This window comes from Sus scrofa, chromosome 2 (genome assembly GCF_000003025.6).
Source record: "Sus scrofa isolate TJ Tabasco breed Duroc chromosome 2, Sscrofa11.1, whole genome shotgun sequence".
In the NCBI taxonomy this organism is placed as follows: domain Eukaryota; kingdom Metazoa; phylum Chordata; class Mammalia; order Artiodactyla; family Suidae; genus Sus; species Sus scrofa.
In genome coordinates this window covers 84,105,226-84,131,469 of record NC_010444.4, presented here as the reverse complement: position 1 = coordinate 84,131,469, position 26,244 = coordinate 84,105,226, and the positions used below count along the sequence as shown (strand labels likewise).

The 26,244-nt window shown below is 44.6% G+C and overlaps 1 protein-coding gene across 6 annotated transcripts in view; it reads left to right on the top strand.

The window, feature by feature from the left end:
• Positions 1–25,818, top strand: part of GCNT4 (glucosaminyl (N-acetyl) transferase 4, core 2) — a 29,471-nt gene extending 3,653 nt beyond the window's left edge. For all 6 annotated transcript variants that reach the window (XM_013994902.2, XM_005661489.3, XM_005661490.3 and 3 more), the window contains exon 2: positions 21,232–25,818. In XM_013994902.2, the coding sequence (XP_013850356.1) occupies positions 21,232–22,621 (1,390 nt within the window). In that variant the 3' untranslated portion in view covers positions 22,622–25,818. The remainder of the gene's footprint in view (positions 1–21,231) is intronic.

Below are 26,244 nucleotides of genomic sequence, written 5' to 3'. Positions count from 1 at the left end.
GTGACTCCACTGGTTTACTGTAAGGTTTGAAAGTCTAGGGTGACTCCCTCTAAGTCTGAACATAAGCACTGGGTAGGCTGATGCTACCTTTTACCAAAGAGCGAACTGGAGAAGGGGCAGATCTGGGGAGAGAAGACACCTTTGATTTTGTTGAGTCTGAGCTGCTTTTGAGGCTCCTCAGTGGAAATACTTAATACTTGACTGGAGAGAGCAGACCCACCAGAGAAGCTGGGGGTTACCTATATTGCAATGTTTTTTGATTTTGTTTTGCTTTTTAGGGCCGCACGTGCAGCATGTGAAGTTCCCAGGCTAGGGGTCAAATTGGAGCTCCAGCTGCCAGCCTACACCACAGCCACAGCAATGCAGGATCTGAGCCACTTCTGCAACCTACACTGCAACTCAAGGCAACACCAGGTCCTTAACCCACTGATCGAGGCCAGGATTGAACCTGCATCCTCAGGTTTGAATAGTTAGATTCATTTACACTCCATTGTGGTGTTGTTTTAAGCCTGGGGTGGACTCAAATGAGGAGTATCCAGGAAAAGGGCCATGTCTTTAATGGGGAGAGGTAGGAAGAAAACCAGGGCGGCAGTGCAGGTTTTCAACCAAAGCACATTGGGAATGGCACCCTCCCTGGTGCAGGTGTGTGTGTGTGTGTGTGTGTGTGTGTGTGTGTGTGTGTGCTGTGGCCATTGCATTCAACTCCCTGGTTGTGTGTGTGTGTGTGTGTGTGTGTGTGTGTGTGTGTGTGTGCTGTGGCCATTGCATTCAACTCCCTGGAAGCAACTCCTCCAGTGAGAGGCGGGATGGAGGGATGGCTTTGTGAAGATGAGAGAGCCTCACAGATATTTATATGTGAATGGGACAGAGTGAGCTGGAGGGAGAGGTTGAACCTGCAGGGTATCTCTGGACCCCCCTCCCACTCTTTGAGTGTTGTGTAAAGAAGAGTCTGGTGATGGAGTTCCTGTTGTGGCTCAGCAGGTTAAGAACCTGACACAGTCTCTGTGAGGATGCAAGATCGATCCCTGGCCTCGCTCAGTGGGTTAAAGATCCAGCGTTGCCATGAGCGTGTAAGTTGCAGATGCAGCTCAGATCTACCGATGCTATGGCTGGGGCACAGGCCAGCAGCTGCAGCTCCAATTTGACCCCTGGTCCAGGAACTTCCATATGCCGCAGAAGTGGGTGTAAAAAGGAAAAAAAAAAAAGGCTGATAGTGCTGCCATTCCGATGTCAAACTCATATACATACACGAACCGTCAACGTCTCATACACATGAACTGTCAACATCACTGAAACAATATTTCAAAGCCCTTATGATGGTGAAATTTGAAGTTTTACTTTGTAGATCATGCAAATTTAAAGATTAGGAGAAACATAGATAGAAATCATAAAACAGTGCAGCTCAAAATGGCCTCTGGTTCAGGCTCTGCCATTCCATAGCTTATGACCTTCTGGAAGTTTCTTGACCTTTCTGCCTTGGTTTCCTGGTCTCTAAAAGGGCACCACACACCTAAGGGGTATGTGTGCTATGGTACCTTCTGGTGGGCTATTGTGTGATATATGTACAAGGTGAGCATGTGTGCATTGCGTATGTACAGCATATGTGTGTCTGCATCTTTTATGCAGTGTTTGCATGTGTGCATTTTGGCAGGCATGGGATGAGTGCTCAATAAGCCTTAGTGCTGGTGGTTTTATTATGATAATATCATTTCCATCATTTCCAGATGTAGAATCTGAGACTCAGAATTTTGAGAAGCCGTCTAAGGCCATAAAGCCAAACAATGGCAAACTTAAGGATCCCATTTGCCTGACTCACAGGCAGGGTCGCCTCCCATCCAACATGTCAACCAGTGTCAGGGGCTGGATGCTGCTGAAAGTTAACTATAATAAAAGGACCTTGTCATTGCTCGTCAAAGTGCTAGAAGCAAAGCAGATAATATTAATGTTGAGGCGTATGGACTTTCCCCAAGCAATTTAGAGATGTATGTTTTGTATTAATTTGCATTGCTTTGCATATCATTTTATATGCAGTTCCATATGTTGGTAATTTTCCTAGTGGGATCTAAAGTCTGAAGCTTCTAATATATAAGATCAAATAAAATTAATCAGGAATCTAATGCAGCTGCTTCAAAACCTAATAGCCCGTCCCTGGGCATAGTGTGGTTTAGGGGACAGGATTGGGTCAGTATTTACTGTTTTAGAAGATAGTAAATACCATTTGATACCACTTAATATCATGGTATTTACCATTGATAGTAAAAACCAGATACCATTTGATAAAAGCAGGTCACTTCTTAATAGGTAATGAAGCTTGACTTGCTGAACACAATAGAAAAATACAGGAAAAGTGGAAGAAGACTAGAGGGAAACTGTTATGTAAAAGGCCAGAAAATGAAGCAAAAGCTGAAGTCTGCTTTATGAAGCTGAACTAATAAGAAACTAGTAAGAAACACTACGTGTCAAAAGTAGAACTTCTGCTAAACAGTATGACATTTTAAAAGGAGCATAATCTTAAATACAAATTGTGAGGTTTTAAAACCAATCCATTCTCCCTAATTTGGACATACTCTTAAATAGGCCATTATGTCTTAGTGAAATGTTAGAAATACATATATTACAAAACAAAATGTGGTCCCTGGACCAACCACATCAACATCTTCTGGGAATCTTTTAGAAAAGCAAATTCTGAGCCCAGCAAACCTGCTGAGCTATGACCTCTGCAGCTCTGTGATTCTCAACGCTGTCCATCCAGGACCGCCCTGATTTGGTTTGGGGTTTGATTTTGCTGCCTTTAAAAAAATCTTTTGGCAGTCTTATGCCAAACAAACTGGGACTCTGCTCCTGAAGATACAGTCCGCCAAAACACTGAGCTGTTCTCTCCAGATGCTCCTGTTAAGCCATCTGGTATGAGCGCAGTTAATTCCTTGGACCTAAGTGTTAGCCTGTGTATTTATCTCTGTTCAATTTCATTTTACTCAATCCAAGTCTATCCAGTTCTGTTTGAGTCCTGCTTCTGTGCTTTTTCGTGGAAACCTTTGAGACCTCTGCCAGTCTGTCTGCTGATGTCCTGGCGTGAGGAATTAATAACAATATGAGCATCTTTGTGTGAGGCCTTCCTCACAGTTAATGAGGCTTAAAAACTTGGCAACTTTTGCGATCCTTGTGGGGCTAAAATCAGAAGAATTGTCAGCGGTCCCATCGTTGTTCGCATTTAAATGACTGCTTTTCTGAAGTGCTCATCACGCGGTTTCTCCCTCGGAACCATGTGTTTCCAGCTCCATCCTCAGTGTCCCTCTTGGTATCATCGCCCTAGCACAGCAGCAGAAGCAGCTGGACTGTGACGGTTGCTTCCCTTGCCCTGGTGTTTATATCATCGGCTTGGGTTTCTTCGTAGGTGACCCAGAGTTAAGTTTCAGCTTATTTATGGTCAGATGGAGACAAATTCACAAATTCCAAAATAATAGGAAGCAAAAAGTGTGCTTCGTCACTTCTCTGCTTCATGGCCTGCCCCTCCCAACTCTAGAACTCAGGAGTTTTGTGCTCAAGTCCACATTTTGCCAAGAGATTCGGGGTTATTGGATTTTTTCATGTAAAATTCTGATCATACATGATTCTTAAAAGAGTACACTTTTTTGTTTGTTTGTTTTTTAGGGCCACAACTGCAGCATATGGAAGTTTCCAGGCTTGGGGTCAAATAGGAGCTGCAGCTGCCAGCCACAGCCACAGCCACAGCTGCAGCAACTCAGGATCTGAGCCCTGTCTGCAACCTACACCACAGTTCACAGCAATGCCCGATCCTTAACCCACTGAGTGAGGCCAGGGAATCGAACCTCTGTCCTCATGGATGCTAGTCAGGTTTGTTACCGCTGACCCACAGAGGGAACTACAAGAGTACACTTAAATAATTTTTTCTTCTGTGTAACATTAGAGTTATATTTTTTGTGCTTGGGATCATTGTGCTTGGTTGTAAGGATGAGACAGACCAGAATAAAAACAGGCCAACTGAAGTTCCTGGTGTGGTTTAGCAAAATCTGACTGGTATCCATGAGGACACAGATTCGACCCCTGGCCTAGCTCAGTGGGTTAAGTATCTGTCATTGCCATGAGCTGCGGTGTAGGTTGCAGACACAGTTTGGATCTGGCATTGCTGTGGTTGTGGTGTAAGCCAGCAGCTGCAGCTCCAATTCGACCCCTAGCCTCTTTACAGTATTTTGTGTCCATAATAGATTTACATCTTAAGAAAGAGTAGGCGATCTAGCTGATTAAGCTTTATTCTCATCCATGGTTCTGATGATCAAACTAGAAAGAAACAGAGGGAAAACCTAAATAGAAGCCTCACTTACATAATCACACCAAAAAAAAAAAAAAAAAGTTTAAAAAGTCAAAAAACAGAACAATTTTATGGTAAGAATGCTTTTGAAGCATGGTTGCTAGAGCATGAAAATGCGCCTGGAATCCTGCTGTTACATCATTCATGATCCTTATCTAATAATTTGTAATCCTTATCTAATCCTGCTCAAGCCCTCTTCCTCCTCCCTCAGCCTGCATTGAAAGACCGGCCTTGAACCAAACTGCAAACCCCCAGTAAAATCCAAGCAATGTCCCTCTTCCAGGATGCTACCAACATCCCACCCCACTTTTTTGGCTGTGCTTGCAGCATGCAGAAGTCTCTGAGCCAGAGTTCTTGACCTGTACCATACCACAGCAGTGACAACACTGCTTCCCCACCCCCAAAAAAGGCACTATAAGGTATGTACACACACACACAGGTGTATGTAAGATACGTACACAAAAGGAGTCAAAGCAAGGACATGAACTAATATTTGTCCACCCAGGTCCATAGCAGCAACATTTGTGGTCCAAAAGATAGCAGCAACGCAAGTGCCCATCCACAGACAAAGGAAACAAAAAATGCGGTATATACACATGCAGTGTAATATGATGCAACCTGAAAAGGAAGGAAATTTTGGCTCATGCTGTAACATGGATGAAATTCGAAGATATGATGTTAAATGAAATAAACCAGTCACACAATGACAGATATGACACGATTCCTCTAGTACAGGGGTCCTAGACAGGGGCATTTAGGGTTCCGTTTTGTTGAATGGACGGAGGCTCATTTGGGGAAGATAAACAAGTTTTGTGGCTGGATGGTGGTGATGGTTACACTGCAGTGTGAATGTACTTAATGCCATGGCACTGAACACTTAAAAATGATTAAAATGTTGCCCATTGATCCATCAGGTCCACCTCCCTCTTCTGCCAGCTAGCCACCCCTCTTCCCATCTATCTTTCCAACCACTCACCCATCCATAATCTCTCCCAGGTTTATGGAATAGCTTTTCTAGGACAGACTAAAAAAACAGAGCCCTTTTACTGATTTTTTTTTTTAGTGGTTAGAATGGTCAATTTTATGTCATGTATATTTATTTTACCACCATAAAATAATGGAATATTTTTATGATCATCAACCAATTCATAAATATGGAACAACAAAAAAGTTAACCTTTGTGACAAAGAAGTAAAGCAGGTAACACTTTGAAAGGATGGATTATAGAGAGAAGATAGCAATGACACCAGGTTTCAAAAGATGTTTAAAACCATGCTCCTTATGTTCCCATCGTGGCTCAGTGGAAATATCTGACTAGCATCTCTGAAGACGCAAGTTCGATCCCTGGCCTTGCCCAGTGGGATAAGGATCCAGCGTTGCCGTGATCTGTGGTGTAGGTCATAGACTCAGCTCAGATCCTGTGTTGCTGTGGCTGTGGTGTAGGCCAGCAGCTCAGGTGCAGCTGCAATTCAGCCCTAGCTTGGGAGCCTCTATATGCCACGGAAGTGGCCATAAAAAGACAAAAAAAGAAGGTGCTCCTAAAAATGTGTCACCTGAGTCCTACTACAAGGCAGGGACTTTCAAAGGCTTTAAGTCCTGCCTGCTCCCCATTGCCCCTGATTCTCTCTTTAGAAAAGAACAGCTTTATTTTGAAAAGTTTTCAAACCAGTGGAAAGGTTGTAAGAATATTACAGTGGGCCCCCGTCTGATTCCCCCTTGACCATGAGAATGTAGAAGCCTTCGATGTGGCTTCTGCAGCAGCCTGCCCCATGGAGACCCCCGTGGTTGCCTCTGGAGGTGGAGTCTGCATGCAGGAGTGGGTGTGGCACATCGAGGATGAAGCCCTCCCTGTCTCTGGTATCTGGTGCTCTCCTCTGGCTATTGCTTGTTTAAATGCTCCTGACTCCTTACCCTCATGCACCGAAAATGCCAGCTGGCTTTTCCTGCTGCAGTACACCCTGTGCATGAGCTGAGTTCGTTGTCACTGTATCCATGTGTGTGAATGCCCCTGGCCCTCTTTCACAGATGTGGAGGCAGAGGCCTGACTGGATTCATGACAGCTTCTTAGTGCCATCGGGACTTAAATTCAGAATCTTTGGCTTTAAATTCCAGACTATTATATTGCACACAGAGGTAAAGCAGGAAGGTGAGATTGGCGGGGCTGGGGGTGCGAGTGTGTAGCGGGCTGGAGGGAAATGGGGTCAGGCAGGTGGAGGAGGAAAGAGGGTGGCTCAGAACTCCTCTTTGACACACTTCACCCTACATGGCACTGATATCTTTTTCTTGATCTATAACAACCTTATTACCAAACAAACTCTCAAGAAGGCAGCCAACCTGCAAGGTGACCTCCAGAGATTATATAGTGCTCCTGGCTAGAACCAGGCAAGAGGAGGTTTCCTATAAACTGAGTAGTGCTTACCTGAGTGAGGTCTGGTGGAGCAGGCTGCACACCTCAAGCCAATGTCAGAATTAAATTGGTAACTCTTAGGAGTTCGTGAGCCATGACAGGAACTCCTCATTTGAATTCTGGATAGGAGTCTTGGCAGGATCTTTAAAGAAGCCAATGAGGGGAGTTCGAGTCATGGCTCAGTGGTTAACAATCTGACTAGGAACCATGAGGTTGCAGGTTCAATCCCTGGCCTCATTCACTCCCTGGCCTCATTCAGGGGCATGTCTCTGCACTGACACTATAGGGATTCTCTTAGTAAAGAATAAAGGGAGGGTGGATGTTGGGAGGCAGTTGTCATCTCTACCAGAGGCATACTTAAAATCCTTGCCTACCGGATATATTTCTGAATTGTATCCCGCTGAACTCTGTCTCTTCTGGCCACACTGTTTGAATTGTAACATAATCTGTTTAGAAATCTGAAGAATTTGTTTTTTACTTTTGCATCTTATACAGTTGATATAAAAGTTTCATGAGATGTTTAGTTTTTAACAAAAAACCTTCTACTTTTTTTTATTACAGTAGCCAAAAATAAAACCTACATGTTGAGACCTGTTATCAACACCATTGCTAGAGAATATAACAAAAAAGACAAAAAAGAAACAGATTCACTGGTAGAAAGAACAAACTAGTGGTTACCAGCTGGGGGCGGGGGGGAAAATAGGGGTAAAGGATTAAGAGGTACAAACTATATATAAAATAAGTAAGCTACAGGGAAATATTATACAACATGGAATATAATCAATATTTTATAATAACTATAAGTGAAGTATAACCTTTAAAATTTGTGAATCACTATATTTGTACATCTGAAAATTATATAATACAGTAAATCTGCTATATCTCAATAAAAATTTAAAAATAATTTTAAAAACCCACATTACTAGAATGCATCCTTGTAGGAGATACCAGCTGGAGAACTTCTAGGAATCATTTTTCTTTTAATTTAATTAATTTATTTAGTCATTTTAGGGCCCCACCCTCGGCATATGCAAGTTCCCAGGCTAGGGGTTGAATTGGAGCTGCAGCTGCCCACCTACACCACAGCCACAGCAACGCAGGATCTTTAACCCACTGAGTGAGGGCGGGGATCAAACCTGCGTCCTCATGGATACTAGTCAGGTTCCTTCCCGCTGAGCCATGATGGGAACTCCTAGGAATCATTTTTAGATTTAACTTTGGGTAAGGCATTTTATATGACATCTCTGCTTTTGAAATTCCTATTTTAGCAGAATTTCCCCAAGCTCTGATGATTTTATTTGTTCTACCCCCTTTCACTTAATTTTATTGTGTTTCTATGCACACAAGCTCTGAGGACAATACATACATTTTACACCAAGAAATACAGATCTTGAGTCAATGGTGACATCATGACAGCATTGTGTGGAATTTTTTAGTGGAAGCGCAGAAGCGTATTGAAGTCTTCAGCTCCGCTCCCCAACATGTTGGCAGAACACAGAACACAAACAAAGGAGCTTTTCTGATGATTTAAAACTGAGTGTGTCTAATCCATTCATGGAGAATGTGCCCTGGCCTTAAGCCATTTCTGCCATCTGTACCCTTAGTTCATCTCTCTCTATCCCTGTACTGCCTCTGTGATGTAGTTATAGGCATTAGAGATCCTGCTTTAAATGCATGTGGAGAAATTAGAGTTACTGTACCTCCTCAGCTGCAGCATAACCTTCAAGAAATTCATTTTGGCCAGTACACAGTGGAGAGCTAGCATGTAATACCAAATAAGTGCTTCCAGGAATTTTATTTGGCAGGGTTGGGGTGGCCATGGGGTAATCACATCACGCAGACCTTGAGTAGAGAAAGTTTTTTGTTTCCTTCTAGTGCACTCAACAAGCATTTTTTAAAAAGGTGGTGGTGGTGGATTGGGGTGGGGGGCAGTTTCCATCGTGGCTCAGCAGAAACGAATCTGACTAGCATCCATGAGGATGCAGGTTTGATCCCTGACCTTGCTCAGTGGGTTAAGGATCTGGCGTTGCCGTGAGCTGAGGTGTTGGTCACAGACACGACTTGGATCTGATGTTGCTGTGACTGTGATGTAGGCCGGCGGCTACTGCTCCAATTAGACCCCTAGCCTGGGAATCTCCATATGCCTCAGGGGCGGCCCTAAAAAGACAAAAAGGAAAAAAAAAAAAAAAGACATAAATGTTTTTCAATTCAGGTTTTCTTCTCGATAGGAAAAAAAAAGTCAAAATAGCAGGTTAACCCAACATTTTAGAGTTAGAACATATAGCATAAACTGTGTATCAGTTCTGTATTGAGTGGCTAAGTATGGATGGCAAAGAACATGAGAAGGGAATGTAACCTCCATGTTTATAAAGCTTGGGAGACGAAAGATTCAACACATTGTAATAAACACCTTTTTTCTAACCTTGTTTATCTGCAAAGAAAGAAATATTTGATTTAAGCTGTTGCCATCAGAGCTAAAATTTGAGGGCATAGTTATTTTTAAAATCCACCCCTCTTTATGTTTTTCTGGAAAACCTCAGTGTATTACAACATAGTGAGGTCACAGATTGTTACAAAATAACACTTTTCATTCAGTAGGATCAGTTCTGCTGCCTTTGACTTCCCACTAAAGACTTATGAGCCATGTGTATAGCCTTGCACAGAGAGATACACAATCAGCTTTTGAGGTTTGCCCTGTGGGCTGAATGAAACGAAGCCCGGAACCAAGTTCGTTGTCTTCTCATTGGTGCGACTGTGAATTCCGCACTTTTTTTGCTCCATTGCTGCAAGCCCAGGTTCCTGATGACCTTGAGGGACCGCCTTGGGGTAGAGACATCCTGGTGTGGGTTGCTTCTTTCCCGTGGGAACTTCAGTGACCCTATGTATCTCCCCAAACCCCAGAGACTTCAGCCAAGTTACTAGTTGGAGGAATTATTATACTAACGAGGTGACTGGTAGACTGGTCTTCACATCCAGCATTTTGAATCAGATCTCTGTTCTCAAATCTTGCAGGTAAGGTAGACCTTTGTTCAAGGAAGGTGGTAGCCATTGTCTTTGTGCTTGTAAGTGGACGCCCACTGCCTGTAGGGGAAACTTTCAGTCATGACACATTCTGCAGGGGTCTCAACCAGAGCCCCTTTGGATGAGGGGCATCTGCTTTCCCTAAGTGAGACGGGTTTTTCTTTTTCTTTTTCTTTTTCGGGCTGCACCGGAGGCATATGGAAGTTCCCAGGCTAGGAGTCGAATCGGAGCTGTAGCTGCTGGCCTGCACCACAGCCACAACAACGCAGGATCCAAGCCACATCTGTGACCTGTGCCACAGCTCACAGCAACACCAGATCCTTAACCCACTGAGTGGGGGCAGGGATCGAACCCGCATCCTCATGGATACTAGTCAGATTCGTTTCCGCTGCACCACAGCGGGAACTCTGAAACCATTCCTCTTGTAGAGGTCCTAATACCTGACTTCTCCACGCCGCGGTTTTTCTTCCATAGCCATTTCGCATGCATTATGTCATCGCGCCTTCATAAGAACACTGTGGAATAGAACAACCATTACCCCACTCAACATTTGAGAAATAAAGTCCTCTACAAGATTAAATGACTTGGCAGAGTCACTTGAGACATTTTTGGTGACAGAACCCAGATAGAACTTGGGTCTTCTGAACAACTACCCTGAGCCAGTAGGTATGTATGTGTCTGTGAGGCCTGTCCCAGAGACAGAAATAAACAAGTAAACAAAGTAACTGCTGTTGTGATGAGAGCTGAGAAGAAAACAAGGAGTGTCATAGGCAGGAAAGAGATTTGAGAAGGGAGATCAGAGAGCACTGGTAGCAAGGATATTTCTCCTACAACTTGAGGGATATGGAGGGGCCAGTCAGGCCAGGATTCAGGGAAATGATCTCCACGTGGGATCAGCAAGTGCAAAGGTCCTGAGGCAGGAAATAGCCTATAGCGTTATAGGAACCTGTAGAAGGCTGGTATTGCCTAAAGCTTAATGAGCAAGAAAAAAAAAAAGCAGGTGAAATTGGGGAGGAAGGCAGGAGCAGGAACTGGCTGGGCCTTTTGGCATGGAAGGATTCTTGACTTTCCTTTTAAGTGCAGTGAAACCCAAGTGAAAGGGTCTAGGTGTAAGGAGTGGGGGGTGATGTGATGGATGGGTTTAAATCATCCATCTGGGGAGTTCTCTCCGTGGCTCAGTGGTTAACGAACCCCCCTAGGATCCATGAGGATGCAGGTTCTATCCCTGGCCTTACTCAGTGGGTTAGGGATCTGGCGTTGCTGTGGCTGTGGTGCAGGTCGCAGATGTGGCTCAGATACTGCGTTGCTGTGGCTGTGGCGTAGGCTGTAGCTCCAATTCGACCCCTAGCCTAGGAAATTCCATATCCTGCAGGTACAGCCCTAAAAGGTAAAATAAAATAAAATAAAAAATAAAAGATCCATCTGGCTACAGTGCAGAGAATGGGTTAGAGGAAAGCAAGGGAGATTCGTGAGGAGGTTACTTCATATACAGGCAACGGCTCATGCTGGCTTTGATGAAAGTGGTTCCTGTAGCCTGGAAGGCGTTCGTGGCTCCCCCTACATCCCCTCCATTCTGGATGTAGAACCCACAGGGTTCTGCTGCCAAAAGATTGGAATGGCAGCCTCACGTTATGGTTAATAGCGTAGGCTCTGAAATCTGGCCACAGCTGAAAATCTGGCTCCTCCACATACTAGCTGTTGATCCTCTGTGATTCAGTTTCTGAATCTGAAAAGTAGGGATCATAATAGTAGCTTATTGCATGAAATTCATAAGACAGTGTAAATGGCACCAGAGCTTAGCAGGGACCATTAGAGAGAGAGAGTTGTGCTTCTGACTCTGGCAGCGTGAAGACTTGTGTTGACCTTGATCAGAACATCCTCACCTGAGGGGGCAGTAGAGGGTGCCCTCTGTCCAGTCCCTTGAGTGGGAGCACTTGGAGGTACAAACCCACATGTCATGGGGGGCCAAGTTCCCAGCATCCCAAGAGCGAAGCAATCTAATGATGGTGAGACCTCTGCTTCCCCTTTGAGAGAAGGAGGGCTTTGAACTCGGTCACCATTGAAGTCCTTGTCAGTTTTAGGATTTTGCTTTTAGGCTTCTTCAGGGATTACATGACAATTAATTCAGCTTTGATGAGGAAGACCCAGAAAAGTCGGTTCTGTTATTTCAATGTTTTTTTCCTATAGAAAAGTATGTCGAGGAGTTCCCTGGTGGCTCAGTGGATGAAGGGTCTGGTGTTGTCAGTGATGTAGCGTGGGTTCCATCCTCGGCCCAGGAACTTCCACATGCCCCAGGCATGCCAGAAAAATGAAAGAAAGGAAGGGAGGAAAGAAGGAAGGAAGAAAAGAAAAAAGAAAGAAAAGTATGTTAACCTCAGTTAGAAATCATTTACTTCCTAACAGTTCATAGACCTAGTTTAGAACAGGACTCATTCACTGTATACTGTGAAATGAAAGAAGCAGCAAAGACAGTGCCTGTTGAGTGAGACTTCTGATTAAAAATAAGCCAGAACAGATATGTTTATTGAAAACAGTCTGGATGACATACTGTCCACAGAATGCGATGGCCAGGTGGTGGGTTGAGGATTAGCTTTGTTTTCTTTTTTAGATGCTTCTGACTTTCTGATTTAAAAAGAATAAAGAAAAGAAAGGGTTTACTTTTACAAACAGAAGACGGAAAACTTTTTTTTTTTCATTTTCAAGACTATAACCTCTCATTATTTGAGGACTGTTTGTCCTCAATTTATATTGTATTATTACTAACCCAGGCATGCCTTTCTTCTTACTGTTTACCTGCTCACACACAGTCTGATAATTATTTGCCTTTCGAAGTCTTCCCTTTAGAACAATGAGGTTGTAAGGTCATCAGGGCAAGAAACATACCATTCTGCTTCTTTGCTGACTTGCTCTGGGGGTGTTGAGGAAATGCATCTTGGTTGAATCATTCTCCCACGAATCATCTTACTCCAAGCCTTGGGTTTTGTAATGAGCATGTCATCAAGGGGAGAATCAATGGCTTTGTTGAAATCAAGGAGCTGCAGTAGAAGGACCTTAGCTTATTCAACTAGATCAAGGTTTTGTTTTGTTTTTTGTTTTGTTTTGTTTTTGGTGAACTTTATATTAGGGTTCTTAAGTTATTCCTCTTGATAAGACTTTAGAGGGAGTTCTCGTTCTGGGTCAGCAGTTAGCAAATCCAACTAGCATCCATGAGGATACAGGTTCGATCTCTGGCCTCGCTCAGTGGGTTAAGGATCCGGCGTTGCTGTGAGCTGTGGTGTAGGTTGCAGACGAGGCTTGGATTCCGTGTTGCTGTGGCTGTGGTGTAGGCTGGTGGCTGCAGCTCCAGTTAGACCCCTAGCCTGGGACCCTCTATATGCCCCAGGTGTGACCCTAAAAAAAGACAAAAGAGGGAAAAAAAGGCTTTAGAAAGAAAACCCTGACATTTCTAAATCAATACACTCCTCAAATCCTATTTTTCACACTGACGTGTAATGACACAAGCTTTAAGAACTTCCAGGTGGCCCACAGAAGAAATATTGTCCACATGGAAAGAGATTGCACCCAGAAAGTTTTCCAAAATAATTAGCAATTTTCAGCCCAAATTGTGTCCCTGGGCACTACAAGAACAAGTGAATCAGCGAATAGTCAGTGACAGGATGAAAGAGTAACTGAGGGCGGAATTTCTCAGGATGAGCGAGCTTTCTTTTCCTTTAGTGGATTGGGAGGTCTCCTATTCCCTTCCTTAGCACACAGACTGGTCCAGCCTCTGAAGAGGACCAGAATGTGTTCTTCACCCAGCATTCTTCCAGGCTGATTCTTCATCTAAATGAGGTCTCAGGACTTTAACTGTGGTTCGATGTTCAGTTCTGTTCCAGCTTTAGGACCATTAGCTAAAACATAGTAATGAGACGGCTTAGACAAGGACTGAAACTCTTATGGAAAATAAGGAGTATTTTTTTCTTTGTATTCCAAGAGACAGCATTGCCTGGAGGGTGGAGCAAGACACTCTGGGTTCAAGTTCAAAGCACTTTCTAGCTCTTTATAACCTTGAGCCATTTCTTAATCTCCACATGCCTCAGTCTCCTGCTTTGTAAAAGAGGGATAGAAACAGTACCTCCCTCATCCATCTGTAGAGGTGATGGAGTTATTACAGACAGAGTACCTAGAACAGCACCCCCACGTAACAACTTTTTTTTTTTTTTGGCCATGTGCATGATGTATGGAAGTTCCCGAGCCAAGGATTGAACCTGCGCCTCAGCCGGCAACCCAAGCTGCCACAGAGACAAAACCAGATCCTTTACCCACTGCATCACAGTGGGAACTCCGCAGCTTTTTATTGAGTGAGTCTACATTAATAATAATACTATTAGGGAGTTCCCGTCGTGGTGCAGCGGAAATGAATCCGACTGGGAACCATGAAGTTTCGGGTTCGATCCCTGGCCTCGCTCAGTGGGTTATGGATCTGGCGTTGCTGTGAGCTGTGGTGTAGGTCACAGACAAGGCTCAGATCCCACATTGCTGTAGCTGTGTTGTTGGCCAGTGGCTACAGCTCTGATTGGACCCCTAGCCTGGGAACCTCCATATGCCGTGGGTGCCCCCCTAAAAAGACAAAAATAATAATAATATTATTAAATTAATAAAGAGCATTACCTGGGAGCATTTAGGCATTAACTCTGAAACACTGAATTACCAGCAGCGCTTTTGGGGGCAATAGGAGATAGATTGAAAAGTAGAACAGTAAGCTGTAGGTCTTGGCAGGATTTTTAAAGAAGTCAACGAGGGGAGTTCCCGTCATGGATCAGTGGTTAACGAATCTGACTAAGAACCATGAGGTTTCGGGTTCGATCCCTGGCCTTGTTCAGTGGGTTAAGGATCTGGCGTTGCTGTGAGCTATGGTGTAGGTCGCAGACATGGCTCGGATCCTGAGTTGCTGTGGCTGTGGTGTAGGCCGGCGGCTACAGCTCCGATTCGACCCCTAGCCTGGGAACCTCCGTATGCCTCGGGAGCGGCCCTAGAAAAAGACAAAAAAAAAGAAGTCAGTGAGGAGGAGGAGTAAGAGGAGATGATGGGGACGAGGAAGAGGAGGCCACACCAGCATTAACCAGGTTGTCAGGACACAGACTGTGCCAAAGCACTTGGCATGCATTACCTCATTTAACCTCAAAATCCCTTCAAGGTAGATACTCTTATTAATAGATACTCTTATTAACAGCCTTTTACCGATGGGGACACAGAGATAGGGAGAGGTTGAGGTTGAGGGGCTCCTGCAGGGGCCTCCTACAAGCTGGAGCCCCGCTGTGTGACCAGAACCATAAGTGGCTGCCGCTTCCTCCCACTTAGCCTGGAACAAAGTCTGGTCTCTCGGCCACTTTATCCTTCCTCGTGACTTTCTAGCTCCTCCTTTGCTCAGAAGAGTGAAAGTCATTTCCTTTACATTGTCTGCATAAAATTCTATAGTGGATTCTTTTCTTTAAAAAAAATCAGCAGGTCCTTATAATATACTGGAAAGTGGGGAAAAAAAAAACCAAAAACCCACAAGATTTGGAGTCAGGTACACTGGCACGGGGGAAAGAAAAGGCCTGCCATGTGCTCTGAGGGGGAGCTCTGCGGGCACCTCCTTTCCCACAGACTCCAGGGCGCTCACAGCACTAGAGAGGGCATTTCTCATCCCCAGTTTGAGACGAGAAAACCAGGCTCGAGAGGGTAGTTTGATCAGTCTTAGAGCCACTGCTTCTCCAGGGATTCAGGCCCGGGGCCGGGGCATCCTGAAGCCCTCCCCCTGCATTCTCTTCTCTTCCCACCCTGAAGCTGTGGGAGCTTCTGGAAAGTCAGGCAGGCGTGTAGGGAGGGGGTGGGGCAGAGGCCACCCCATCTGCCGCACGGACAGAGGGTCCGTTGATCTTGGTGCCTCAGCTAAACCACGTTCAGGCCATTCCTCTCCATCTCCTTCCCGTGCACCCTTCTTGCAGCCCTGGGTCAGGAGGCATGTACGTCAGTGATAGTCGTGGGTTTAAAATCACTGATTAAGGAGCGGTCCTTGAAGAGCTGCTAATGGCTGTGGCCATTTAGGCCTGAACGCAATTATAACCACTTAGCTGGGGCCTACCTTGGTGCGAGCCTGCTGTTTCCTTTAAAGCTGTAAACAGTGCCTGGGAGGTGGGGGTGGGGGAGGAGGGGAAGAAGACGGTTTTGGGGGAAAGGCTTCATTCCAGATCCCTGTTGGGTTTTTATTGAATTATCCAAATAGACCTGAGCTGATGTAGTGGAAACTCCCCCCACCCCCTTTGCTGTCATTTCCTTCTTGGTTCCACTCATCACTGGGCACCTGCACCCGTGTGGTGATGTCTCCACAGCAGGCCAGCTTCCTTGTCTGCCCAGTCAGGTGGGAGGGCAGTACCCCTTCTCCCAGGGGTGGGCACGTTTTTCTAATGTAATTGTAAGACTGTGCCTTGGCAGCAGAACACCTGTCTGCCCTCTGCCTGTGAGCCTTTAAGAGGGAAGGAGCCAGGGCGGGGTGTTTGCAGAATATGGCGTTGCTGCTCTGGTTTTTCTAGGAACCACATGGTCAGTGTAATTGCCAGCCTTAGCCCAGCCAGCTCCGGTCAGACCAGGGTCAGGCCTCTAGAGATCATTCCCATCCCTCCAAACCTGGGGTCTGTGGGTTGTCCACGGCCTGGGCTGCAAATGGCAGAGGAGGGAGGCAGTGCCACAGTGAGGAGCTGCCAGTCCCCTGCCCACCGCCACCCCTGGTGGCTCCTGGCCCCTGGTAGAACAGTGCCCTAAGTAACAACTCTTCATGGAGTGAGTCTACATTGATAATAATGATACTGGAGTTCCCATCGTGGCTCAGTGGAAACGGATCTGACTAGTATCCATGAGGACGCAGGTTCCATCCCTCAGTGGGTTAAGGATCTGGCATTGCCATGAGCTGTGGTGTAGGTTGCAGACAAGGCTCAGATCCCACATTGCTGTAGCTGTGGTGTAGGCCAGTGGCTACAGCTCTGATTGGACCCCTAGCCTGGGAACCTCCATATGCCACAGATGTGGCCCTAAAAAGACAAATTAAAAAAAAGATACCATTAACAAAGAGCATTACACGGGGGCATTGGGCATTAATTCTGAAACAATGAGTTTATGCCAGCATTCTCTGGGCTGGGAGGGGCCGTGGGTGTCGTTCAGAGGCTGTGCAGAGAAAAGCTGAGGCTGGGAATGGTGACATCTAACCTTCTGCACCCATGCTTTCCTGCCTTCCTGAGAAGGCCTGGAGCACACACTTCCTGACTCCAGCCTGGTGCCTAGACAGTCTGAGTTGAGCCCGGAGGCCCTGGCTGCCTGCCCAGAGAGGGGAGGTCTCAGGGCACCTCGGGAAGGAGAGGTGGCAGGTGCACTGGCAGGAGTCAGTGGGAGCTATCTCTGGGTCCCACGTCTGTGCTTCACCAGCCAGGGACGAGAGCTAATTCTACAGGAAGACGGGGAGAAAAGCGGGACAGCTCAGGTGCCTTGCGTTCTGATTTTCCTTCTATACCAGGCATCTTTAAGGGGCAAAGCTCATCTGTCTTCAGGAAGCTTTCAACATCAGGGGAAATAAGCAGCCCTTCAGTTCTGCTCTGTCCTAAATCCAGGTAAAGCCTCTTCACCTGTTCATCACAGCCGGAAGTGCCTTTGGAGTTCCCATTGTGAACTCAACTAGTATCCATGAGGACGTGGGTTCTATCCCTGACCTCGCTCATTAGGTTAAAGGATCTGGCATTGCTCTGAGCTACAGTGTAGGTCACAGTCACTGCTCAGTTCCCTTGCTGCTGTTGCTGTGGTGTAGACCAGCAGCCTCAGCTCTGAGTCAACCCCTAGCTGGGGGCGGCCATAAGAAGCCAAAAAAAAAAAAAAGCAGAAATGCCTTTGACTGAAAGCATTGGGGCAGAGGTGCAAGCCCTTGGGTGAGAAGGACCTTTTGTCAAATCTTAAGAAGGGCTTTTGGCCTCTTCCCAGCTCTGGTGAGAAGTCAGCAGCTTATCCCCAGGCACTGAAGCTTTTGTCCCTTTATGTTAGTGTGAGGATAACAGTCAGCAAAGATGTTGTCTGGACCTGGTAATGAGCACGGAGAGGAAGGGGTGAATTTGAGGCATATTTGTGAGACAGTTGTGTGGATGTATGGAAAATGGAAGCACTGGGCAGCTCTCAAGTTTCAAGCTTGGTCGTTGTGTGCATGATCTCACCATAAATTGAGACAGAAAACACAGGAGAGGTGAAGATGTCACGTTCCCTGACGGACCCACTGAGGTGAGTCTCGTGGGCTCTCTAGTGGAGTCCACTGAGCAACTGCGTATTCATGTCAGAAGCTTGGGCAAGAGGTGCAGGCTGAAGATGTTGGCTTTGTATGGGTGGAAGGTGAAATCCAGAAAGCAAGGAAGAGTTTTTGTGAGAAGAGCAGAAGTAAGCCAAGACTAGGACCCTGGGGAAACCCGCAGAGGAGAGGCTGAGGTGTGGCAGAGAGGACACAGGTGCTACAGGACAGTTCACTGTTGCTAAATAAGATGCTGTTCTTTGAAGGAGAGTAATTCAAGTGAAGGTAAATGAGAGTGTCATTCCCGGGAGAGCTTTTTCAGCCAAACTGTATAGAGGAAATTGACAAAAGTAAATCAGGTTCAGATTTCTTGCTAAGTCTTTCTAAGAAAATTGGGTACAATGATTATGCCATCATTTAAGATTTATTGAGATGTGTAGAGTTCCCGTCACAGCTCAGTGGTAACAAAACTGACTGGTATCCATGAGGATGTGGGTTCGATCCCTGGCCATGCTCAGTAGGTTAAGGATCTGGCTTTGCTGTGAGCTATGATCACAGATGCACCTTGGATCCTGAGTTTCTGTGCCAGTTGGTGTAAGGCAGCAGCTACAGCTGTGATTCAGTGCCTAGTCTGGGAACTTCCATTTGCTGTGGGTGCGACCCTAAAAAAAAAAAAAAGAAGATTTTTTGAGATGTGTAAGGAAATTGTGGTCTCCTCAGACCTTCCCAATTGTTAGTATTTGTGGGCTTTTCGTTGTTTTTGTCTTTTTTTTTTTTTAGGGCCACACCCATGGCATATGGAAGTTCCCAGGCTAGGGGTCAAATCAGAGCTACAGCTGCCAGCCTACGCCACAGTCACAGCAACACAGGATCCAAGCTGCCTCTGCAACCTACACCACAGCTCATGGCAACACCAGATCCCAGATCCACTGAGCAAGGCCAGGGATCAAACCCATGTCCTCATGGATACCAGTCAGGTTCCTTTCCCCTGTGCCACACGGGGAACTCCCTCAGTTCTTAGCATTTGAACCTCTGGAATCAGCCCTCAGAGCTTGGCCAGCCCTCCTGTTCCTCAAGCCTTGGGGTAGGACTTCCCCGGATTTCCCGTTATCCTGCTCCTCCCCAAATAAGCCCAGGCAATGCCCTTCCCTTATTGAGTCTCTTTTTATCTGATAAAGTAATATTATTGTCTTTAATATTCAAATAGTCTGAAAGGCTCTTTGGTGATAAGTAAATTCCCTCCCTAACCAGACCCCTGTTCCTCAGTCCCTCCCACCCCGTTCTGCAAAGTAACTCCTCTTCCTGGGGTCACTTCTATAGAAATAAAGACATGGAAATACTGGCCTGTGGGTCAGATCCAGCCAGCTGCCTATTTTGGTAAATAAAATTGTATCAGAACACACCGCTAGTCACTCATTTACACCCAGTCTGTGGCTGCTTTCCCGCTACAACTGCAAAGGAGCTGTGACAGAGAAAAGAAAAAGTCTGCCAACACGTGCTCTTTGCATGTAGACGCCTGGGTATGTATAGTCTTTTTTAGACACACACGTGAGCTCACTGTACACTGGTCGGCATGTTGCTTATTTCTATTGCACAATCTGTGGTGAGGATTGTTCCACAAGGGCACGTGCAGATTCATCCTGGGCTTTTTTACCCAGTGTGGGTGTAAAAAATTTTTAATCAGTGCCCTGTAGGATGCTTCTGTGGTTTTCATGCTTTAGCCTGAACAGATGACATGGCAGGGAACCTCCTTGTTAGCCACCTTCTTTGCACACACATGAGCTCTTCTAGGTGGGTACATAAAACTGACAGATTTTGTCAAACTGGCCCCTCGCCAGCTACTCTCAATGAGTCCAGTTCTTGTCATCTTAAAGGCTAAAAATTACTAATCCCTGCAAGGAAATTGGGGCTAATGAAATAAATAAGGGAAATGTGCATGTTTACCAAATGTGTATAAATCTATACAAAATTTCACAGTATCTAAGATTTACCTTAACTCCTTTGGGTGGCTGTCCACTGCTCTTATTTATGAAGGTAGGGGTCATAGTCCATGCAGACAGCTGTAACAAAATACCACAGCCTGGGTGGCTTATAAACAAAAGAAACATATTTCTTACAGTTGTAGTCATTGGGAAGTCCACGATCAAGGCTTCAGCAGATTCTTTACCTGATGAGAGCTCAGGTGTCTTTCTGGTTGAGAGGCAACAAGCTTCTCACTGTGTCCTCACGTGCTATAAAGGACAAGGGGCTTGCTGGGGTCTCCTTTATATGACACCAATCCCATTTATGCAGACTCCACTCTGATGACCTAAAAACTTCCCCAAAGCCCACCTCCTAATACCATCATATAGGGGATTAGGTTTTCAACTTAAAAATTTTAGAGGGATGCAGACATTCAGTCTATAGTAGTGAGATTCCCTGGGCTTTACCCATTTGACTTCAGACCTAGATCTAATCAAGATCATTTTTTTTTTTTTTTTTGCGTCAGGTGGATCATTTGCTCTTTCAAAGACCTCTTGTCAATATCCAATTCTCTAGACCTCTGCTCAAACCAGAGCAACCCCTCCCCAAGATATACAATATATGTTTGTATTTCAGAGAAGCAGAATTACAATCAGTTAAAATACTTAGTATCTAGGAGTTCCCGTCATGGTGCAGTGGTTAACAAATCTGACTAGGAATTAGGAGGTGGCAGGTTCGATCCCTGGCCTTGCTCAGTGGGTTAAGGATTCGGTGTTGCCGTGAGCTATGGTGTAGGTTGCAGACGCAGCTCGATCCTGCGTTTCTGTGGCTGTGGTGTAGGCCGGTGGCTACAGCTCCGATTTGACCCCTAGCCTGGGAACCTCCATAATGCCGCAGGAGCAGCCCTAGAAAAGGCAAAAAGACTAAAAAAAAAAAAAAAAAAGATACCTAGTATCTATATTTTAGGAGTTAACATTAATTTTCATTCTGCTCGGTAACCAGCATCTCTCAAAAGTAGGTAGAATTAACACAGGATCGGACAAAATGCAACCATTGTACATAGTTCCATTTCCTTACTTCTGGATTCTTTAAGGGCAAGAACCGTGTTTTCATCATCTTTGGGCCCAGCATTCTGCCTGGCACACGGTAGGCACCCAGTGGATATTGGCTGAACTGAACTAATTTTCTCATCATATTTCAGCTGAATTATTCCTTTGCTTTCCTACACAGAATGAAGACATTCAAATGTTGTTTTAAATACCACCTACAGCAGAAAGTTTTCATCCTGTTTCTCACCCTGTGGCTGTTCTCCTTGTTGAAGCTTCTAAATGTGCGAAGAATCCTCTTTCCACAGAGAGGCATTTACCTGGTTGAGTACTCGCTGAGCACCTCGCCTTTTGTGAGGAACAGATACACGCATGTGAAGAACGAAATCGAGTATGAGATTAACTGCTCGGCTGTCTATGAACAGGAGCCTTTGGAAATCGGCAAGAGTCTGGAAATAAGAAAAAGGACCATCATCGACTTGGATGATGACGATGTCGTGGCAATGACCAGTGACTGTGACATTTACCAGGCCCTCCGAAGGTACCATCAAAAGCTCGTTTCCAGGGAGGAGGAAAGCTTCCCCATAGCCTATTCTTTGGTTGTCCACAAAGACGCAATCATGGTTGAGAGGCTAATCCATGCTATATACAACCAGCACAACGTTTACTGCATCCATTATGACCATAAATCAACAGATACCTTCAAAGTTGCCATGAACAATTTAGCTAAGTGCTTCTCCAATATCTTCATTGCTTCCAAATTAGAGACGGTGCAATATGCACACATTTCCAGACTCCAGGCTGATTTAAATTGCTTGTCAGACCTTCTCAAGTCTTCAGTTCAGTGGAAATATGTTATCAACCTGTGTGGGCAAGATTTCCCTCTGAATTCCAACTTTAAATTAGTGTCAGAGTTGAAGAAACTCAATGGATCAAATATGTTAGAGACGGTGAAACCCCCTAGCACTAAAATGGAAAGATTCATGTATCACCATGAGCTCAGACAGGTGCCTTATGAATATGTGAAGCTACCAATAAGGACAAACATCTCCAAAGAAGCCCCTCCTCATAACATTGAGATATTTGTTGGCAGTGCTTATTTTGTTTTAAGTCAAGCATTTGTTAAATATATTTTCAACAGTTCCCTTGTGGAAGACTTTTTTGCCTGGTCTAAAGATACATACTCTCCTGATGAGCATTTTTGGGCTACCTTAATTCGGGTACCAGGAATCCCCGGGGAGATTTCTAGGACAGCCCAGGATGTGTCTGACCTACAGAGTAAGACCCGTCTTGTCAAATGGAATTATCTAGAAGGCCTTTTCTATCCCAGTTGTACTGGCTCTCACCTCCGAAGTGTGTGTATCTACGGAGCAGCAGAACTAAGGTGGCTTCTCAAAGATGGACATTGGTTCGCTAATAAATTTGATTCGAAGGTGGACCCCGTCTTGATTAAATGCTTGGCAGAAAAGCTTGAGGAACAACAGAGAGAGTGGATCACTTTGTCTTCAGGAAAGTTATTTATGGTTAAAAACCCCACCACCACATCGGAACACATGATGGAAATCAGGGTCTGATAAATGGAGTTACCCTGGGATTGTATGCAATACTGTGGCCAGTACCTTTTGAGTTTAACCTTCTCATGGTCTGAAAGATGTCTAAAATCCCACGCACAAGGGAGCGTGACGGGCCTTTGGTGACCCTTAGCCTGCACCCTTCGGGTGATTGGGTGGTTTTATGTTTGTTTTGCTTTGTAATCTCTCTGAATTAAATTGAGATTTTAAACCGTCGGTCATCTGATAGCTATTCAGTTCCTGCTCTATGCCAGGCACTTTTTTAGCCACATGTGGGAATTAAGTCCAAATGGTGATTGATAAGTTACACAGTGCCCTCAAGGAACAGTGGCTTTCCCCAATCGCACAGCAACCTTACGTTTTCCACACAACAGTCAGGGTTCTGCTGAAGAAGTGTTGGAGTGGGTGTGATTGTATCACCGTATTAACCGCCAGTTTCAGGGTAGTGTTTCAGCACAGTGGCCTACACTCCACTCGCCTCTTAACTCAGCTAGACTTTCCTTAACCATTAGAATATTAGAAGGAGAGACGATACTACCTCAGAGGAGCTCAAAGAATTGTCCGATTTCCTGCTTGCCAAAGCCAAACGTACCTCATGGTGCCTCACTCGTTCAGTGCAGGGTCAGGAGGCTCTGCCGACGGGGCATTTCTAGTGTATGAATCTTAGGGAGGTGGTGGGGGATGGGGACCAGGTACCTGAAGAAGAAGAAAGGGATCTATATGACTTGCCCATCACGTTACATGGTGGTGTCATGAATGGCCTCCTTTTTCATTCACCTGTTTCTCTAAAACACCTTTACTGAGTAAAAAGAAAAATGGATTAACTGTTTGAAAGCATCACATTCCAGAACATGGAACCTAAGTCCATTCCTGGATGTCATTATATGTGAGTGTTTTTACAGTGGAATCAGTATAATTTTGTTCTAGGAACTATCAAGCTAAGAGTTACTGAATTGTCTTGAAAAGGTTGTGTGAAATAAGACAGCTTTCTAAATTAATTACTATGGTCATTACAAATGTTTGCTGGAGTTCCTCAGTGGTAATGAACCTGACTAGTATCCATGAGGACACAAGTTCCATCCCCGGCCCTGCTGAGTGGGTTGAGGATCTGGCATTGCTGTGGCTGTGGTGTAGGCTGTCGGCTGCAGCTCCGATGTGACCCCTAGCCTGGGAACTTCCATATACCACAGGTGCAGACCTAAAAAAAATGTTTTCTTCTGCTGTCAGGTGAAGTCTACACATAAACTTATGAAAGCTCTAAGTTCATTGCAGTCTTCTCAGCTTGGAGCCAAGGGATAAAAAGCTAATTTTCCTAAGGACATAGCAAGAATATTCATTCATGACATTTTATAAAACCTACAACTTTGGAAACTACCAAAGGAGTCAAAAATACAAATATTTTCATGTACCTATTATGCCGAAAGCGAAATGGGACAAGAATGGGGTCCTTAGAACAGGCTATCCTATTTTTATGTCTCCTGGGAAATCATGGAACTGATGTCAGAATTTCTTAGTGATCTTATGTTTCAGTAACTACATACAGATGTAGTAATCAAGGCCAGTATGAGACTATGGAAAACTGAAGTGTTTAAATGTGTTTTTAAACGTCTGCTCTATGTGTGAAATGCCTTTTGCTTGTTTCTATCAAGTGGCACCACTTCTCGCTCCCTTTCTTCTTCTTATGAATTCATTTGTTCTCCCACCCCCCGCCCAGCCGCCCCCCGTGCTTCAAATGACCAGTTCATCAGTGTGTGTGACTGTGATAAGCTAATCACTTGATCCAAGAGCCTCCATTTTCCTGGTCTCTCAAGTGAGGACCTGGAGGTGTCCGGGCTCCCTCACACGTTTCTGTGTAAGAATCAATTGAAAGAGTGTATGAAGTGGTTTGAAAATGGAGAGAAACTGTTGAAATATCAGTGAGCAGTGGTTCTGTGAGGCACAGACCCAGCCCCATGGTGACACTTAACCAGGTACCTTTTCAAAATAAGAAAAGAAGCCATCATTTCAGAGGCAACTTCTGTAACCCAGTCCAGGTACTAAGAAACCCCTGTCACCACATCTGAGGTTCTTTTTAGGCCAATTAGGATTAGCACATTGGTCCAGTAGCTTAGATCAGGAGTGGAGGTAGAAATCCTTTTCCTACCATCCAGGCTTAAATACACAAAGTCCTGTTGAAATCTTGTGGGTTTTTTTTTAATGTTTGTCAGCATCAGTGTAAATGCTGAAAAATAAATATTGACATTCTGGCCTGGGGTCTTGCCTCCTGGTGAAAAACGAGTCTGTCCCTTGTTTGTTGGGAAGTTTTCCAGGTAATCACTTTAATGCCATATTTAAATGAAACATGGCACCAGGAAGAGGTGGCAGTGCCTTCCCCCACAGACACATTTCTCAAGATGCAACTCCTAATATTTCAGGGAGCTTGTCAGATTCTTCTCTTTTGCCTTGGGAATCCTGCAGAGTCCCTGCAGGCCTACACGCTGATTCTTCCCTAAAGCCTTTGCATAAATCATACCCAAAGGTTTTAGGGAATGTCCTGGAGCCTGTGTTTTATAACTACTCTTTACATAGTATTTATTGAATCTAGATTCTAAGTTATTTGGCAATGAGACCAGAACCTCAGAGTTTGTAAATTAAATTAGATAATAGTGAGAGAACGACCCAAATGTGTCTACAGTGTATGAATAATCTACTGTAAAATTGTAATATTTAAAGACTACCATTGCTGCTATTTGTAATGTTTTGGTTATTTTAAGTGAAATACATATATATATGATTGAAATATATATGATATATATATATATATGATCTTTAAATTTAGGGAGTTAAATTTGAAGACTTCTCTTGCCTTCCAGAATGTGAATATTGTACATACCTATATATTTTGACATATTGCAGAGAAAACAAAACGACAGTCTTCCTGGAGGATGTAGAATGAATGGACCCCATGTATGTTACAGCTGTTGTTGATGATGATGATGGATGAGCTTTGATTTTTATTAATATTTTTACCCACTGGTCTCTAAAACTCCTACTTTGTTTGGGTTTTGTTTTTTGCTTTTTTTTTTTTCTAACCAGTTTCAAAAGATGTATTTCCCATTGTATGAGTTTTAAATCAATATTCATGTTGCATTTTTATATTATGCTGCTACTAGATGTTAATTCTTCAGTACTGTAAAATAAAACATGCTCCCAAAACCACACCCCTGGAATTTCTGATGTTTCCTGTTCCGGGTTGTGCTCGTTGGACCCAGAGACTCTTTCAATTGAGGACAGTTGCCTGATATTTGAAGAGTGGCATTCATTTCCCTTCGTGGGGGGGGGGGGCAGTAATTCAGTGTGTGTCCTCAACACAGAATAGAAGCACACAACTCCTTTTTTTAATAGTGATTTTTATTTTTTCCATCATAGCTGGTTTACAGTGTGCTGTCAATTTTCTACTGTACAGCAAGGTGTACACATACATGTACACATTCCTTTTGCTCACATTATCATGCTCCATCCTAAGTGACTAGATGATAGAGTTCCCAGTGCTACACAGCAGGATCTCATACAAACTCTTTTTGTTTGTTTAATCTGCCAAAGTCAAAGACTCATCCAGGATTTCTGTCTTCATTCTCCTTCAGGTT